The sequence below is a fragment of the Limanda limanda genome, chromosome 13, assembly GCF_963576545.1.
Source record: "Limanda limanda chromosome 13, fLimLim1.1, whole genome shotgun sequence".
In the NCBI taxonomy this organism is placed as follows: Eukaryota; Metazoa; Chordata; class Actinopteri; order Pleuronectiformes; family Pleuronectidae; genus Limanda; species Limanda limanda.
In genome coordinates, this window is record NC_083648.1 from 2143415 (window position 1) to 2163205 (window position 19791).

Sequence of the window (19791 nt, forward strand, 5' to 3'; positions counted from 1 at the left end):
GGGCTTTCTATGGGTGGTACTATGCCCCCTCCGGACCGTCACCCAGCCACCCTGGGCTCCCGGCTGCCCGGGGCAAGTCGAGGGACTGCTAGCTGAAGCTAAGCTAGGTGGCTTCGCTGCGGCTAGCACGGGCCGGCTAACTATAGCTAACGGGGGTTCTAAGCTGAGGAGCCGAGCTTCTAAGTTGCTAAGCCTCGCCTCCATGTCTACCAACATACTACATTTATTACATTTACCACTACTGTTAATGGAGGCGGAGGAGTAAGTAAACATGAGACACTCGGAGCAGGAGAGAGCGGTGGAGCGAGAGGGAGAGAGAGAACACATCGCTGCTAAAACTATGAGTGTGAGATTTAAACAGAACACAGAATCACAAAGCACCAGAGAGGAGGGGCTGGTATGTGAGGGTCCTTAACTATATACCGGTGATTTTAGCCGTAGTAGAACAGAAAGACAGTTGTGTTTAGCGGAGGAGCTAATTCAGATAGCGACTACACCACCCGTGTCCCGTGGCAATAACAGGAAGTGACGAAATGACGCAGCACGCTTACCGTAAACACTGGACTCTTTTGATAACTTTACATCTCCATATTGTTGTGATGACACTCATCTAAATTGTAAGTTGATCCGATGAAAGCTCTACGACAAGTACATCAAAGTAAAAATGTTGAATATGGCAAAAATGGCCACTAAATCCAAAATAGCGGACTTCCTGTTGCGTTTTTCATAATGCTCCAAGAGGCTTTCTTGTGCGTCACGTCATGATACACAATTGTCTCTATTTTCGTGAGGATCGGTTAAAGCTAACTGAGGGGGCTTTCCGTAGGTGGCGCTGTTGAGCTATTTTGCCACGCCCATTTCAAATTACTCCAGAATACGTCAATTTCGTGTGTTTATTGTTATTTTAGCTGCGATCAAGAGACGTGAAGATGTCTCGTCCAGGTGGACTCTCTGAGGTTTTCGAAGCAGATGGAAAGGTCGAGTTTATCTGTGACTTGGTGAGTAGAGAAACTATTGTTCCTCTCTCTTCTCTGTGATATATTCACACATGGACAGGGTTTCTGTTTTAATGTGTTGTTCTTGTCGTTGTTGTGTCACTTATTGGTGTGTAGATGAGGACCGAGGTTGAAGCAAGGACAGGGAAGAAGTACGACATGTTCAAAGCCGAGATGTACAAGACGCATGTTGTGGTCGGGACCAACTACTTCATTAAGGTAGAAGAAGAAGAACAAGTCCTGGAGGATGAGACACACAAATCATAGAAAATATCATCTTTAAAGGGGAAGTTCACCCAAAAACATTCCCTGTTAACACACTCACCACTATGACGATCCAATACAATTGAAGTAATTGGTGACTACTTCTTCAACCGTTAAAAAAAACATAAAAGAGAGCTTGAATGTCTGTAAGCCCAGACATTCAAGTTCGGTAGCGGAATTGGATTTGGCTGCAACACTGTTTACTTACTGATACTTACTGATATCCACTGAGGTGCCAGTGTTATAGAAGAAGATGACACAATGCTGCTGTTTACAGGGAGACATTCAACGACTAGATATTGCACCTAGTGGAACCAGATGTTTTTCTCAGAGGAGCAACACGAATATGAACTCACATTCATCGGGTCAACACAAAATCTAACTCTTGTATCCTTGCAGGTCTATGTGGGAGGAGATGATCATGTTCATCTCAGCGTCTACCAAAAACTGCCATGTAATGGAGGAACCCTTGAGCTGACTGAGATTCAGCAAGGCAAAAGCCACCACGACCCCATTGAGATGAAAATGAAAAGGGAGGTAAGTCAACATGTATATGTATTACACTACATTAATTGAGCTGTATCTAGGTGTATATTAATGTTGTGCAATAATGGTTAGGAGTGATACCATAAGCTAGTGTGCCTTTAGGCGTTCAATAAATTTGGTTATCAAAAATAGAAAATAAAACATTAATATTTAACATATTAATATTAAATCATAACTTTAGTTTGACTAAGTTCTCGCGGGGCACCACCCTTCATAGAAGGGAAACGATAGCCAATTTATTGATTAAGATCAGTCTCATTTAGATCTAGTTCACTTAGAAATCTCAATATTTACTATTAAAGATTATATAGTGAACAATTAAGGTTTATAGAGTTCTTGACAGTGTAGAGGTTGGCAAACTTCACTCATGCAACATTAATGAAAGGACAAGGTTAAAAGAAAAACATTTATTATGAAAATAATAAAGTATCGAAACACAAGTTACTAACAATATGTGCTAACTAACAAAGATGTGTGTGTGTGAGGGTCTCTCTGGTGGCTAACAAAGAGAGTCACACCTTCCTGTGATCTTTTAAGATCTCTAAGCTAGCAGGCCCCCCCCCCTTCCTTCTGGTCGGGGGACGTAGCTAAGTAGGTGAAGAGATATGCGGGGTCTGTGAGAATGCTAATCAGAAAATGGCAGGGTCTTTGTCGAGCCCAACTCACATTAACCTTGATTTAACTTGTAACACAATATCACCACATATATCAAACTTAAGACACCACACAGAATCAAATAAACAGTCTTGCTTAGCCTAGTAAAATTATTAAGCCCAGATGATGTTACCAGTCCAAGGGAAAGGGGAAAAGAAGTTGCAGTTCAGTTCTCAGTTCTGTGAAGTCTTCTGGTTCGTGTGGTCTCTGCTTCAGCGGTTCTGTTGAGCTGTGCAGTTCAGTTGCTTATTGAATCTGTAGTTCTTACCTGCAGGACACCGAGTCGCTGCAAGGAGTTTAGAAGAAGCTTGGGATGCGTGGAGGTTTTCTCGAGAAGATGAGCTGGAAGCTCGACCTTTGACCTCCAGTTGTTGGAAAGAGAAGATTTGAGCTGGAGAAATCAGGTTTCTCCACTCGCCGATGCAGGAGGAAAGGCCAGCAGCTTCCCCCTTGGAAGAGTTGTGGAAGAGAGTGGACCCCCCTCCCTCAGAGTTGCAGGAGAGACGGCTGGCTGCCTGTTGTCCTCAGTGGGGTTCGATGGAAAGAGAGGAGCAGCCCTCCGCCCTCGGAGGGATTGGAGAAAGAGGAAGACTCTGGAGGAGGCCTGTTCTTAAATAGGCCCAGTGGCCTCCAGGTCATGTGGCCAGATTTGACCAATTGGCAGCTGATCCTGGTAGAAATTCGCACCTATGTGCGAAGATGCTGAAACAAAGGGGACATGTTGCCTCCTGGGAGACGGAGTTATTTTACCTTCTCAGGACAAAGAGAACACGTTGCACACGTTGAACATGCGGCTTGTGGCTTTTTCAAGACAAAGAACATGTGCTTTCAGGTTTTTGACTTCCAATACAGGCCTGCTTTTTGCATAAAAACCATGTCCCAACATTAATAATAATAATGTGCCAGGTACAGGGGAGGTTTGGTACATTTAACAGTATACTAAAACTACTACTACTAGTTCTACTTCTACTACAACTACTATTACTACTTCTACTTATTATAATAATAACAATAATACTAACATGGATAACCTTTTAAGAACATGTTTAAATGAACTTTTTGTCTGAGATGAACATTCCTCATTTGTCACTTTTCGACAAATTTGTTGATGTAAAATTCACTTTTGTGTTTAAAATTGTTTTAATATATATTGTCCAGCTCTATTCCACAACAAAGTCCGTAAGTAACTTTGAGGACTTATCGAGTGCTTATGTCATTTTTTTTCTTGAATTATCTCTATTATTAAACTACGGATGATCAAATGGGTTTTCCCGGCAGTTTGGTGGTTTAGGTTTTTTTCCGTGGGGGGTGATAGGGTGGTGCCAGCATTATCTTTTTTCTTAGGACCAAAAATGTCTAGCTTCACCCCTGAACACAAATCCATGCATTTGTGAAGCGCTTTGAATCATCTTTTGTCTGTAAACTTGCAATACCTGTTTCGGTCTTGGTTGAACACCTGTTTTCCAATGAACTCGTGGGTGTATCAGAGGTGTTGCTTTATCTTGATTTCCATGGAAATGATAAGCAATGATTTACTAATCAAATATAATGATGTAGTATCTCCAAATAATGACCTGTTACAAACCAAATTTTAGATGCCAGGTGGATATACTGAAGCTCGCAAAGCAGATGGAGAAATCCAGAAGATCAGTGACGCTGTGAGTATAGAAACCATTGTTCCTCTCTGTTCTCTACGATCTATTCACATATGGAAAGGGTTTGTTTCATTGTGTTTTTGTTGTTGTTGTCACTTCTTGGTGTGTAGATGAAGCACGAGGTTGAAGCAAGGACAGGGAAGATCTACCCCATCTTCAAAGCCAAGTTGTACAGGACGCAGGTTGTGGCCGGGATCAACTACTTGATTAAGGTAGAAGAAGAAGAACAAGTCCGAGACGATGAGATAGACACACCATAGAAAATATCATCTTTAAAGGGACAGTTCACCCAAAAATGAACATTCACTCTTAACACACTCACCACTATGACGATCCAATACATTTGAAGTAATTGGTGACTACTTCTTCAAACGTTAAAGAAAACTACAGAAAACATAGAGGCCTCCATGCTGCTCCTGTGGTCTCATGTATAGTGTCTGTAAGCCCAGACATTCAAGTTCGGTAGCGGAATTGGATTTGGCTGCAACGCTGTTCACTTTCTGATACGCGTGTGTACTTAGTGTTGAGGTCATCAAGGTAAAGGTTTAATGCTCCACTGAGGTGCCATTGTTATAGAAGAAGATAACACAATGAGATTTCGATAACAGAGGACCAGTCAAACCTCCAGTGAGGAGAAACTCAGAGAGAGCAGCAAGTGCAACAGATAACTTGTTTACAGAGCACATCAAAAGAACAACATTTAAAACGACCAACCTCCATAAATGACGTGGGAAATGTGGATGAATGCTTTATTTTTATTTCATGTATTGGTGGAGGCGATTGACAATTTGGTTTGTGTGTATGAAAATCACAGGATGGAAACATACTGCCTGACTCATAAAGTATAATTTTCAATGCAGCAGGCTGCTGTTTACAGGGAGACATTCAACGACTCAATGGTAAACTTAGTGGAACCAGATGTTTTTCTCAGAGGAGCAAAATGAAGATGAACTCACATTCATCTGGTGAACACAAACTCTAACTCTTGTTTCCTTGCAGGTCCAAGTGGGAGAAGAAAAATACGATCATCTCCAGATTTTCCAAGCACTGCCATGTGATGGAGGAACCCTTGATCTGACTGGCATTCAGCAAGGCAAAAGCTCCGACGACCCCCTTGTGCCTTTCTAGAGGGACCACAAACCAAACAAAGCATCCTATCAGTGCCTACAGGCTGTTCAATCAAATAATCTCACATTAACCCGGCTCTGTATCAAACAATGTTAACCTACATCTAATTATAAACTGTCTTAGTAGTGTAGCTCATGATGTAAGAAGAATGTCAAAAAAAATGTGTATGCCGTGAATTAAATAAAATATAATTGAATAAATCAGATTTGTTCTTGCTTTTGTTTCTGTGCGGGCGGGGGGTGGGTGGGTTAGGCCCAGCACAGACAGGGGCACTCAGAGAACACTTATTGTTATTATTATAAATTAGTTCATGTTATTAAAGTATTTATTAACAAGTTCTAAATGAAATATACTTGGGGTTCATTTCTCCAGGAAAGCCTTTATCTTTCAGCCTCTCTCTGTTCAATGCTTGTTTCGGTCTTGCTTGATTTCCAGTCAGCAGAACAGAAGCGTGGGTCTTAGAGCTCTGGGTGTTTTTCAGTATCCACAATAAGTTTTGTATCATCAACCCTTGATGAGTGGTCCGAAATGGGAAGAGTTATTTACCAGTGTGTGTGAGAGAGAGACAGAGAGAGAGAGAGAGAGAGAGAGAGAGAGAGAGAGAGAGAGAGAGAGAGAGAGAGAGAGAGAGAGAGAGACTACTGCCCATCACCTGAAGTTCTTTACATTAAATTTTAACTGCAGCGTTTGTGAGGTTTCTGTGACTAATGCATTTCCCTGTATAAATCTAGTCACATGACTCAGACCAAATACTTCATTAAATGTAAGTGATTGTCACAGAGAAAGAAATGTGAGAAGATGGAAATGTGAACAATGTAACACAACAGATCTTTGAAAGATAATAAAATAACACCCAATGGAAATAAGGATGACAACCTGACAGGCACTGACAGACAGTGAGGCCCTATTGAAATTGTAAGGATAATTTTTTTTTCAGGCAAATTATTGGCTTTTTGAGGTCTTTAACATGCTAAAATTCTATGCTAAAAACCATTATCTATTTGCAGATAATAAGAAAGTGGTAAAATTGTAAGTATTCTGGAGGAATTTTCAAGGGGCGTGGCAAAATGGCTCAACGGTGCCCCCCGATACCCCGGAACATGTTTACATTGACCGATTGTCACGATCTGGCAGTTTATATTTTGCAGTGTAAATTGTAAAAGTGTTTTCTGTTTATCTGGTAGAGCTCTGTTGTTTATGTTCAAAGTGTTTTCATTTTTTCACACTCTGTGTTTCTGTTTCCTGTTTTATTTTGTAGTCTCTGTTCCTTGTGTGTTATTTCTGTCTTCACTTCCTGTAGTGTGGACGGGCAAAAGCGCAGACATTTTAAGACAATGACCCACTCATCAACATTCACTTCATGATTGGTTCTTATCAGTCCTGACTCAGCTAACAGCGGTGAAGGCAAAGCTATGTAAACGCTTAATGTCAGAATATAGTTCCACCTCGTCGTCGTTCTGAAATTCACATCTTACAGCTTTGAGGTGTTTTTTGTAAACAGATGACAGGACGTACTTTGGTCTGCTCCTTCCTGAGTTGTTTGAGGACTGCCAGGTCCTCGCCGTCTTTTGCTCTTTCCTCACGCAGCTGTTCCACCACCGCAGATGTTTTGGCTATACAGCCCTTGATAGCTTGGTCTCTGCTCAGATGGGCCTCCATCATCGGTGTGGCGCACGGAGGACAAAAGATGCATTGTGGAGAAAACTCTGGAAGGGACACTGTGGAGGTTTATACTTCAGTCTCGGTCGTCACACTCACAGATTCATACAGTTGTTTGCATGTTTACGTGGCATTAACTTTGCCTGAGAAGGAAACTGTGGGCACGGTGGTGTTCAGTCCGTGGACGATGCGGTCGTCCATGGTGCACATCACCTTCAGCACCTCCTGAGAAACACACAGCGGGACACAGAGACACCCAGGAGCTTCAGGTCAACTCCAAACCATCCAAAACAAACATGTGTTTTTCATTTAAATGTATTTGAGGTGTCTCTCTGTTCTGGTGCACACATGGAAAGCCTAGGCAGAGAGAACACACCTCCACCTCCCTACCCTTCCGTGACAGAACATCTGAGGACAATGGGAGGAATTTCTGATGGTTGAGCACCTTTTTTCCAATGAACACATGTGGGTGTATCAGAGGTGTTTACTCATCTTGATTTCCATGGAACTGATAAGAAATGATTTACTAATCAAATATAATGATGTGTAGTATCTCAAATTAATGACTTGTTACAAACCAATAATAAGTTAATTTATTAAATAAATATTGCTAGCTCAAAACCATTACTCACCTAACCTACTGTTTGAGGTGAACATTCTTTTCCTCATTTTGAGTTGATTCGATGTTTTGGTTTCAATGCATGTGTTGAATTCACAGGCTTTATGAAAATCATGATCGATTGTCCCCAAGTGTGTTTCCAGTGCACCTTCTTGCATTTTGTTATTGATACACAAGTCTAAAAAAAAGCTAAGTCTAAAACCTACTGTGATATTTTTACTTTATTGGGTTATCACTGCAAAGGATTTTTGATGCACAACTTGAAAACACATCAGAGCAGATGGATTGAAACCCACCTTCTCACTCATAAACATGACGCCAGCATCATCTTCTTTCTTAGGACCAAAAATGTCTGGCTTCGCCCCTGAAAACACCTCCATGCACTTGTGAAGCGCTTTGAATCGTCTTTTGTCTGTAAACTTGCAATACCTGTTTCGGTCTTGGTTGAACACCTGTTTTCCAATGAACACATGTGGGTGTATCAGTGGTGTTGCCTTATCTTGATTTCCATGGAACTGAAAACAAATAATCTCACATTAACCCGGCTCTGTATCAAACAATGTTAACCTACATCTAATTATAAACTGTCTTAGTAGTGTATCTCATGATGTAAGAAGAATGTCAAAAAAAATGTGTATGCCGTGAATTAAATAAAATATAATTGAATAAATCAGATTTGTTCTTGCTTTTGTTTCTGTGCGGGCGGGGGGTGGGTGGGTTAGGCCCAGCACAGACAGGGGCACTCAGAGAACACTTATTGTTATTATTATAAATTAGTTCATGTTATTAAAGTATTTATTAACAAGTTCTAAATGAAATATACTTGGGGTTCATTTCTCCAGGAAAGCCTTTATCTTTCAGCCTCTCTCTGTTCAATGCTTGTTTCGGTCTTGCTTGATTTCCAGTCAGCAGAACAGAAGCGTGGGTCTTAGAGCTCTGGGTGTTTTTCAGTATCCACAATAAGTTTTGTATCATCAACCCTTGATGAGTGGTCCGAAATGGGAAGAGTTATTTACCAGTGTGTGTGAGAGAGAGACAGAGAGAGAGAGAGAGAGAGAGAGAGAGAGAGAGAGAGAGAGAGAGAGAGAGAGACTACTGCCCATCACCTGAAGTTCTTTACATTAAATTTTAACTGCAGCGTTTGTGAGGTTTCTGTGACTAATGCATTTCCCTGTATAAATCTAGTCCCATGACTCAGACCAAATACTTCATTAAATGTAAGTGATTGTCACAGAGAAAGAAATGTGAGAAGATGGAAATGTGAACAATGTAACACAACAGATCTTTAAAAGATAATAAAATAACACCCAATGGAAATAAGGATGACAACCTGACAGGCACTGACAGACAGTGAGGCCCTATTGAAATTGTAAGGATAATTTTTTTTTCAGGCAAATTATTGGCTTTTTGAGGTCTTTAACATGCTAAAATTCTATGCTAAAAACCATTATCTATTTGCAGATAATAAGAAAGTGGTAAAAATGTAAGTATTCTGGAGGAATTTTCAAGGGGCGTGGCAAAATGGCTCAACGGTGCCCCCCGATACCCCGGAACATGTTTACATTGACCGATTGTCACGATCTGGCAGTTTATATTTTGCAGTGTAAATTGTAAAAGTGTTTTCTGTTTATCTGGTAGAGCTCTGTTGTTTATGTTCAAAGTGTTTTCATGTTTTCACACTCTGTGTTTCTGTTTCCTGTTTTATTTTGTAGTCTCTGTTCCTTGTGTGTTATTTCTGTCTTCACTTCCTGTAGTGTGGACGGGCAAAAGCGCAGACATTTTAAGACAATGACCCACTCATCAACATTCACTTCATGATTGGTTCTTATCAGTCCTGACTCAGCTAACAGCGGTGAAGGCAAAGCTATGTAAACGCTTAATGTCAGAATATAGTTCCACCTCGTCGTCGTTCTGAAATTCACATCTTACAGCTTTGAGGTGTTTTTTGTAAACAGATGACAGGACGTACTTTGGTCTGCTCCTTCCTGAGTTGTTTGAGGACTGCCAGGTCCTCGCCGTCTTTTGCTCTTTCCTCACGCAGCTGTTCCACCACCGCAGATGTTTTGGCTATACAGCCCTTGATAGCTTGGTCTCTGCTCAGATGGGCCTCCATCATCTGTGTGGCGCACGGAGGACAAAAGATGCATTGTGGAGAAAACTCTGGAAGGGACACTGTGGAGGTTTATACTTCAGTCTCGGTCGTCACACTCACAGATTCATACAGTTGTTTGCATGTTTACGTGGCATTAACTTTGCCTGAGAAGGAAACTGTGGGCACGGTGGTGTTCAGTCCGTGGACGATGCGGTCGTCCATGGTGCACATCACCTTCAGCACCTCCTGAGAAACACACAGCGGGACACAGAGACACCCAGGAGCTTCAGGTCAACTCCAAACCATCCAAAACAAACATGTGTTTTTCATTTAAATGTATTTGAGGTGTCTCTCTGTTCTGGTGCACACATGGAAAGCCTAGGCAGAGAGAACACACCTCCACCTCCCTACCCTTCCGTGACAGAACATCTGAGGACAATGGGAGGAATTTCTGATGGTTGAGCACCTTTTTTCCAATGAACACATGTGGGTGTATCAGAGGTGTTTACTCATCTTGATTTCCATGGAACTGATAAGAAATGATTTACTAATCAAATATAATGATGTGTAGTATCTCAAATTAATGACTTGTTACAAACCAATAATAAGTTAATTTATTAAATAAATATTGCTAGCTCAAAACCATTACTCACCTAACCTACTGTTTGAGGTGAACATTCTTTTCCTCATTTTGCGTTGATTCGATGTTTTGGTTTCAATGCATGTGCTGAATTCACAGGCTTTATGAAAATCATGATCGATTGTCCCCAAGTCTGTTTCCAGTGCACCTTCTTGCATTTTGTTATTGATACACAAGTCTAAAAAAAAGCTAAGTCTAAAACCTACTGTGATATTTTTACTTTATTGGGTTACCACTACAAAGGATTTTTGATGCACAACTTGAAAACACATCAGAGCAGATGGATTGAAACCCACCTTCTCACTCATAAACATGACGCCAGCATCATCTTCTTTCTTAGGACCAAAAATGTCTGGCTTCGCCCCTGAAAACACCTCCATGCACTTGTGAAGCGCTTTGAATCGTCTTTTGTCTGTAAACTTGCAATGACTGTTTCGGTCTTGGTTGAACACCTGTTTTCCAATGAACACATGTGGGTGTATCAGTGGTGTTGCCTTATCTTGATTTCCATGGAACTGAAAACAAATAATCTCACATTAACCCGGCTCTGTATCAAACAATGTTAACCTACATCTAATTATAAACTGTCTTAGTAGTGTAGCTCATGATGTAAGAAGAATGTCAAAAAAAATGTGTATGCCGTGAATTAAATAAAATATAATTGAATAAATCAGATTTGTTCTTGCTTTTGTTTCTGTGCGGGCGGGGGGTGGGTGGGTTAGGCCCAGCACAGACAGGGGCACTCAGAGAACACATATTGTTATTATTATAAATTAGTTCATGTTATTAAAGTATTTATTAACAAGTTATAAATGAAATATACTTGGGGTTCATTTCTCCAGGAAAGCCTTTATCTTTCAGCCTCTCTCTGTTCAATGCTTGTTTCGGTCTTGCTTGATTTCCAGTCAGCAGAACAGAAGCGTGGGTCTTAGAGCTCTAGGTGTTTTTCAGTATCCACAATAAGTTTTGTATCATCAACCCTTGATGAGTGGTCCGAAATGGGAAGAGTTATTTACCAGTGTGTGTGAGAGAGAGACAGAGAGAGAGAGAGAGAGAGAGAGAGAGAGAGAGAGAGAGAGAGAGAGAGAGAGAGAGAGAGAGAGAGAGAGAGAGAGAGAGAGAGACAGAGAGAGAGACTACTGCCCATGACCTGAAGTTCTTTACATTAAATTTTAACTGCAGCGTTTGTGAGGTTTCTGTGACTAATGCATTTCCCTGTATAAATCTAGTCCCATGACTCAGACCAAATACTTCATTAAATGTAAGTGATTGTCACAGAGAAAGAAATGTGAGAAGATGGAAATGTGAACAATGTAACACAACAGATCTTTAAAAGATAATAAAATAACACCCAATGGAAATAAGGATGACAACCTGACAGGCACTGACAGACAGTGAGGCCCTATTGAAATTGTAAGGATAATTTTTTTTTCAGGCAAATTATTGGCTTTTTGAGGTCTTTAACATGCTAAAATTCTATGCTAAAAACCATTATCTATTTGCAGATAATAAGAAAGTGGTAAAAATGTAAGTATTCTGGAGGAATTTTCAAGGGGCGTGGCAAAATGGCTCAACGGTGCCCCCCGATACCCCGGAACATGTTTACATTGACCGATTGTCACGATCTGGCAGTTTATATTTGCAGTGTAAATTGTAAAAGTGTTTTCTGTTTATCTGGTAGAGCTCTGTTGTTTATGTTCAAAGTGTTTTCATGTTTTCACACTCTGTGTTTCTGTTTCCTGTTTTATTTTGTAGTCTCTTTTTGGACAAGGCCCAGTGATCTGACTTAGAACAAAGAGTCGTAAAACCTTAGGCCAGGCTCGGGTAACCCCTCAGATAAAAATTCCAGCATGGAGCTCTTATCTCCATGTGAGAGAAAATCACTTCCTGGGTCCACCACTGTATGCCGCTCCCTGAGACTTGACTTCTGACCTTTCAATTGGCCGAAGGCCACACTGACCCCTGACCCCCCCTCCAAGGAGGCCGGCCTCCTCTCAGGGGTACAAGACTGCTGACCTCCCAGAAATCGTTCTCTTTCCTCCGATGCTGACGTTCCCATCAGGCCCTTTCGGGTCTGCCCAGAGGTTCCAGCAAACTTAAGGAGGGAACTACTTTTCTCTTAACTGCTCTTTTTCACTCCAGCACTGACGTTCCAGTTAGGCCTCCTCAGGCCTGACCAGACGACTCAGTAAACTAATGGAGGCAATAAGATGTTTGTTTCAATTCATTTCATTCATTTATTCTTTTATCTTAGTCGACGTTTTTATTTTGAAAAGGACCTTTCCTGTTTTAACTTGGAAAGATCAAACAGGAAATTGCTCGCTGGACGATCTCACACTTTCTCCACACGATCTACAACGGCTACAAGCAGCCGCACGTCCCTGTGAGGCAGCACGATCTCCGCTGCTACCGAAGAAGACGAAGCCTCATCCCGTCACGGAGCACGACGGATCCGCTCCGGCCCAGCTGCGGTGCTCATGGGAGCCCGCCTGAGAGACTTCAAGCTATTCACTGAACCTCCGGGAGATTCGGGCCAATGCGCATGCAACCCACGAAATCACGGTCACAGTAAGAGGCTTATGTTGTCTGGGCAGATGTTAGTTTTAATACGTAGCGTATTGATTTAATACTTGAGTGTATTTTGTTGATGGAACCTCAGTGTTCCATTGTTTTAGCCGGCCACTACTCCGAGCCGCTACTTCCGGTTTCCGGTTTGCTGGCAATGTTTTTGTGTTACAGTAAATAGGGCCGCGAGAAGCGCCTCCGCCCGCACTGTTAACGTCTGTGTGAGTCTGCAGTGATTTCACCGATCAGAACCTTGGCCCACAACGTTTGCTTGAGGGCTGAGGGGTGAATCACTGTTAATCTATCTCTGGCGTGTTTTTAAGAGCTTCTTTGAACTCTCCTTACATGTTTTCTCTCTCTCTCTCTCTCTCTCTCTCTCTCTCTCCTTCTAAACCGACCTATACACACTTCCGATCTGTATTTATAATACAGGTCATGTCACATAGTTAAATCTATGCTTAGAGAGGCTGAACACATCTGGAAACCATTCGGCCCCCAAAGCCAAGCAGAGATAAGAATTCTCTTTGTCTAAAATTTCCTTTGTGTAATTCATGTGACGACCACCAGTGTGCGCTCCGGCCACATGGTGTCATTAACATATTCTCCATTTTGGATAACGTTAAGTTAAACCACCATCTTGAGTCTATTATTGCCACGCCTTCTCTCCCTCTCTCCTCCTATTCTGGCTCTAAATTCATAACGGCTCCGCCATCTTGTTTTGTAGTCAATCCGCCATTTTGAGAGTTTTTAGGCCTTGATTCCACGAATCATGATCGGCCTCCATCTTAGATGTGATGTCACTACGTGACTGCGTCATCGCCACGCCCCTTCTTTTTCTCTCTCTCTCGCACACACACACACACACACACACCCACACACACACACACACACACACACACACACACACAGACACTTTGATAGACACAGACAGATACACACACACAGACACATAGATGTACCAGAGGTTACATGCGTGTTCTAAATTGTCATAAGCTGCTGTTGTTATCTTTGAAATATGGGAGTTTGTTAAAATGATAAATCATTAAATAACACTAACTTTATTTCACATACACACACATAGACACACATACACAGAGAGACACTTTGACACAGACACACACACACACAGACAGACATACATAGGTAGACCGCAGGTTTTACATTTATTTTCTGAATTGTGATAAGTGCTGCTGCTGTGTTTATCTTTGAAATATTGGAGCTTGTTAAAATGATAAATCATTGAATAACATTATAACTTTATTTCCCCTTTTTAATAAATACTTTTGTAATTAAAGTATCTGTAGTCTGTGATTATTTGTGCATAAGTGTGTGATTGCAGCTGGATTATGATTGCCTGTGCTCGAACTTAGAAGCCTTCACTGTTTATTAAGTAATCGTTAATATTAAAATATTGACATTATTAATTTGACATTTATCATTATGAGACTGATAATTATAGCTTGACATCGTTGGTCCCTGGAAACCAGGGTGGTGCCCCCCTTTCTCAATTATTAATATAGATAGTATTATTCTTAAATTGATAATTTTATTGTTTTTGACTAATTATTTTCATTCTTGGTTGATAACCTTATCATTGTTAATTGATAGCTTGTACTTTCTAATTGATAATTCCTATTTTCTCATTAGTGGTTTTATTGTTATTTGATTACTGATCATCTTCAATTAATAATTTAATTATTTTTGATAGATAATTTTTATTATTTTAATAATCATATTTCATGATTATTAATAATTAGCCAACGTCAAGTCTACTCCTATTGCACAACACTCTGTTCCTTGTGTGTTATTTCTGTCTTCACTTCCTGTAGTGTGGACGGGCAAAAGCGCAGACATTTTAAGACAATGACCCACTCATCAACATTCACTTCATGATTGGTTCTTATCAGTCCTGACTCAGCTAACAGCGGTGAAGGCAAAGCTATGTAAACGCTTAATGTCAGAATATAGTTCCACCTCGTCGTCGTTCTGAAATTCACATCTTACAGCTTTGAGGTGTTTTTTGTAAACAGATGACAGGACGTACTTTGGTCTGCTCCTTCCTGAGTTGTTTGAGGACTGCCAGGTCCTCGCCGTCTTTTGCTCTTTCCTCACGCAGCTGTTCCACCACCGCAGATGTTTTGGCTATACAGCCCTTGATAGCTTGGTCTCTGCTCAGATGGGCCTCCATCATCTGTGTGGCGCACGGAGGACAAAAGATGCATTGTGGAGAAAACTCTGGAAGGGACACTGTGGAGGTTTATACTTCAGTCTCGGTCGTCACACTCACAGATTCATACAGTTGTTTGCATGTTTACGTGGCATTAACTTTGCCTGAGAAGGAAACTGTGGGCACGGTGGTGTTCAGTCCGTGGACGATGCGGTCGTCCATGGTGCACATCACCTTCAGCACCTCCTGAGAAACACACAGCGGGACACAGAGACACCCAGGAGCTTCAGGTCAACTCCAAACCATCCAAAACAAACATGTGTTTTTCATTTAAATGTATTTGAGGTGTCTCTCTGCTCTGGTGCACACATGGAAAGCCTAGGCAGAGAGAACACACCTCCACCTCCCTACCCTTCCGTGACAGAACATCTGAGGACAATGGGAGGAATTTCTGATGGTTGAGCACCTTTTTTCCAATGAACTCGTGGGTGTATCAGAGGTGTTGCCTCATCTTGATTTCCATGGAAATGATAAGCAACGATTTACTAATCAAATATAATGATGTAGTATCTCCAAATAATCACCTGTTACAAACCAAATTTTAGGTAGTTTCTTTAATAAATAATTGTTATCTCAAATGCATTACTCAAAATAATGACCTTGTCGATGAAACTAATGACAAAGTAAGTTGCGTACCATCCACCCCTCTCCCCTGCAGGTGGATGGTACGCTCCAAAACATCATGTGATCACTGACTTAAGGTGACTTCCTCGTAAAAAGAATAAAAGACGCTTCTCGTTTGTTTATTGTTATTTTAGCTGCGATCAAGAGACGTGAAGATGTCTCGTCCAGGTGGACTCTCTGAGGTTTTCGAAGCAGATGGAAAGGTCGAGTTTATCTGTGACTTGGTGAGTAGAGAAACTATTGTTCCTCTCTCTTCTCTGTGATATATTCACACATGGACAGGGTTTCTGTTTTATTGTGTTGTTCTTGTTGTTGTCACTTCTTGGTGTGTAGATGAGGACCGAGGTTGAAGCAAGGACAGGGAAGAAGTACGACATGTTCAAAGCCGAGATGTACAAGACGCATGTTGTGGTCGGGACCAACTACTTCATTAAGGTAGAAGAAGAAGAACAAGTCCTGGAGGATGAGACACACAAATCATAGAAAATATCATCTTTAAAGGGGAAGTTCACCCAAAAACATTCACTGTTAACACACTCACCACTATGACGATCCAATACAATTGAAGTAATTGGTGACTACTTCTTCAAACGTTAAAAAAAACTACAGAAAACATAAAAGCGAACTTGAATGTCTGTAAGCCCAGACATTCAAGTTCGGTAGCGGAATTGGATTTGGCTGCAACACTGTTTACTTACTGATACTAACTGATATCCACTGAGGTGCCAGTGTTATAGAAGAAGATGACACAATGCTGCTGTTTACAGGGAGACATTCAACGACTAGATATTGCACCTAGTGGAACCAGATGTTTTTCTCAGAGGAGCAACACGAAGATGAACTCACATTCATCGGGTCAACACAAAATCTAACTCTTGTATCCTTGCAGGTCTATGTGGGAGGAGATGATCATGTTCATCTCAGCGTCTACCAAAAACTGCCATGTGATGGAGGAACCCTTGAGCTGACTGAGATTCAGCAAGGCAAAAGCCACCACGACCCCATTGAGATGAAAATGAAAAGGGAGGTAAGTCAACATGTATATGTATTACACTACATTAATTGAGCTGTATCTAGGTGTATATTAATAATAATAATGTGCCAGGTACAGGGGAGGTTTGGTACATTTAACAGTATACTACAACTACTACTACTAGTTCTACTTCTACTACAACTACTATTACTACTTCTACTTATTATAATAATAACAATAATACTAACATGGATAACCTTTTAAGAACATGTTTAAATGAACTTTTTGTCTGAGATGAACATTCCTCATTTGTCCCTTTTCGACAAATTTGTTGATGTAAAATTCTTTTTTGTGTTTAAAATTGTTTTAATATATATTGTCCAGCTCTATACCATTATCTCTATTATTAAACTACGGATGATCAAATGTGTTTTCCCGGCAGTTTGGTGGTTTAGGTTTTTTTCCGTGGGGGGTGATAGGGTGGTGCCAGCATTATCTTCTTTCTTAGGACCAAAAATGTCTAGCTTCACCCCTGAACACAAATCCATGCATTTGTGAACCGCTTTGAATCGTATTTTGTCTGTAAACTTGCAATACCTGTTTCGGTCTTGGTTGAACACCTGTTTTCCAATGAACTCGTGGGTGTATCAGAGGTGTTGCTTTATCTTGATTTCCATGGAAATGATAAGCAATGATTTACTAATCAAATATAATGATGTAGTATCTCCAAATAACGACCTGTTACAAACCAAATTTTAGATGACAGGTGCATATACTGAAGCTCGCAAAGCAGATGGGGAAATCCAGAAGATCAGTGACGCTGTGAGTATAGAAACCATTGTTCCTCTCTGTTCTCTACGATCTATTCACATATGGAAAGGGTTTGTTTCATTGTGTTTTTGTTGTTGTTGTCACTTCTTGGTGTGTAGATGAAGCACGAGGTTGAAGCAAGGACAGGGAAGATCTACCCCATCTTCAAAGCCAAGTTGTACAGGACGCAGGTTGTGGCCGGGATCAACTACTTGATTAAGGTAGAAGAAGAAGAACAAGTCCGAGACGATGAAATAGACACACCATAGAAAATATCATCTTTAAAGGGACAGTTCACCCAAAAATGAACATTCACTCTTAACACACTCACCACTATGACGATCCAATACATTTGAAGTAATTGGTGACTACTTCTTCAAACGTTAAAGAAAACTACAGAAAACATAGAGGCCTCCATGCTGCTCCTGTGGTCTCATGTATAGTGTCTGTAAGCCCAGACATTCAAGTTCGGTAGCGGAATTGGATTTGGCTGCAACGCTGTTCACTTTCTGATACGCGTGTGTACTTAGTGTTGAGGTCATCAAGGTAAAGGTTTAATGCTCCACTGAGGTGCCATTGTTATAGAAGAAGATAACACAATGAGATTTCGATAACAGAGGACCAGTCAAACCTCCAGTGAGGAGAAACTCAGAGAGAGCAGCAAGTGCAACAGATAACTTGTTTACAGAGCACATCAAAAGAACAACATTTAAAACGACCAACCTCCATAAATGACGTGGGAAATGTGGATGAATGCTTTATTTTTTTTTTCATGTATTGGTGGAGGCGATTGACGATTTGGTTTGTGTGTGTGAAAATCACAGGATGGAAACATACTGCCTGACTCATAAAGTATAATTTTCAATGCAGCAGGCTGCTGTTTACAGGGAGACATTCAACGACTTAATGGTAAACTTAGTGGAACCAGATGTTTTTCTCAGAGGAGCAAAATGAAGATGAACTCACATTCATCTGGTGAACACAAACTCTAACTCTTGTTTCCTTGCAGGTCCAAGTGGGAGAAGAAAAATACGATCATCTCCAGATTTTCCAAGCACTGCCATGTGATGGAGGAACCCTTGATCTGACTGGCATTCAGCAAGGCAAAAGCTCCGACGACCCCCTTGTGCCTTTCTAGAGGGACCACAAACCAAACAAAGCATCCTATCAGTGCCTACAGGCTGTTCAATCAAATAATCTCACATTAACCCGGCTCTGTATCAAACAATGTTAACCTACATCTAATTATAAACTGTCTTAGTAGTGTAGCTCATGATGTAAGAAGAATGTCAAAAAAAATGTGTATGCCGTGAATTAAATAAAATATAATTGAATAAATCAGATTTGTTCTTGCTTTTGTTTCTGTGCGGGCGGGGGGTGGGTGGGTTAGGCCCAGCACAGACAGGGGCACTCAGAGAACACTTATTGTTATTAGTATAAATTAGTTCATGTTATTAAAGTATTTATTAACAAGTTATAAATGAAATATACTTGGGGTTCATTTCTCCAGGAAAGCCTTTATCTTTCAGCCTCTCTCTGTTCAATGCTTGTTTCGGTCTTGCTTGATTTCCAGTCAGCAGAACAGAAGCGTGGGTCTTAGAGCTCTGGGTGTTTTTCAGTATCCACAATAAGTTTTGTATCATCAACCCTTGATGAGTGGTCCGAAATGGGAAGAGTTATTTACCAGTGTGTGTGAGAGAGAGACAGAGACAGAGATTTGATTTTTGAACCCTTTATTTTCAAAATTTATACAAAAGTACTGTTAATGAATGGATACGAACAGTACGTTCAGAACAATATTAAAACCTACTCAGAAAGTCATATTAAAAATTAAAACATCCTCAACCACAGAACATACTACATCATTAAAACACCACTTTTTGATGAACCCATCCATGTCCTTCATTTCTTTAAAAAACCTAAAATCTACCCAGACTCTTGCTTTCAGTAGAGAAATAAAAACAGGAAGAGCTTCTTGTCCTGCCCTGTCCTATACTCTGTTCTTCCTGCTGCTGTAAGTTGACATCTTAGCTTCCCCTACCATCCAATTTAAAAGTTCCCATTTGTCTTTATTTGTTTTCTTATATCCTGCTCCTAAAATGAAGGCCCTTTTACTCCATGTCTCACCAAACTGTTTAAAAACCTTCTGCAGTGTATTAAAAAGGTCTAAAAGTCTTTTACATTCATAAAAAACATGGAAAACTGTCTCTGTTTCTCCACAAAACGGGCAATTGCACTTGACTGTTGGATTGATTTTTGATATAAAACTGTTGACCGCTATGGCTCCGTGTAAAATCCTCCACTGCAGGTCGCCAGTCCTCATCCTTAAAGGTGATTTGT

At 40.8% G+C, this 19791-nt stretch overlaps 2 protein-coding genes across 2 annotated transcripts; both read left to right on the forward strand.

Moving 5' to 3' along the window:
• Window positions 1-929: 929 nt before the first annotated feature.
• Window positions 930-5293, forward strand: LOC133018187 (cystatin-B-like). Its single transcript, XM_061084505.1, has 5 exons — window positions 930-998; window positions 1113-1214; window positions 1659-1796; window positions 4225-4326; window positions 5114-5293. The coding sequence occupies exons 1-5, from the start codon at window positions 930-932 to the stop codon at window positions 5240-5242; spliced, it is 540 nt and encodes a 179-aa protein (XP_060940488.1). The 3' UTR covers window positions 5243-5293.
• Window positions 5294-15823: 10530 nt separating this feature from the next.
• LOC133018188 (cystatin-B-like) lies at window positions 15824-18589 on the forward strand. The gene is made up of 5 exons (XM_061084506.1): window positions 15824-15892; window positions 16002-16103; window positions 16558-16695; window positions 17571-17672; window positions 18461-18589. The coding sequence occupies exons 1-5, from the start codon at window positions 15824-15826 to the stop codon at window positions 18587-18589; spliced, it is 540 nt and encodes a 179-aa protein (XP_060940489.1).
• The last annotated feature ends 1202 nt before the right edge of the window (window positions 18590-19791 follow it).

Excerpts from the sequence above, each read along its gene's own strand:
- LOC133018187 (XM_061084505.1), top strand. The coding sequence starts at position 930 with ATGTCTCGTCCAGGTGGACTCTCTGAGGTTTTCGAAGCAGATGGAAAG. Across the intron at positions 1,215-1,658 it reads GGACCAACTACTTCATTAAG|GTCTATGTGGGAGGAGATGA; the intron begins GTAGAAGAAGAA and ends GTATCCTTGCAG. Across the intron at positions 1,797-4,224 it reads AGATGAAAATGAAAAGGGAG|ATGAAGCACGAGGTTGAAGC; the intron begins GTAAGTCAACAT and ends CTTGGTGTGTAG.
- LOC133018188 (XM_061084506.1), top strand. The coding sequence starts at position 15,824 with ATGTCTCGTCCAGGTGGACTCTCTGAGGTTTTCGAAGCAGATGGAAAG. Across the intron at positions 15,893-16,001 it reads TCGAGTTTATCTGTGACTTG|ATGAGGACCGAGGTTGAAGC; the intron begins GTGAGTAGAGAA and ends CTTGGTGTGTAG. Across the intron at positions 16,104-16,557 it reads GGACCAACTACTTCATTAAG|GTCTATGTGGGAGGAGATGA; the intron begins GTAGAAGAAGAA and ends GTATCCTTGCAG.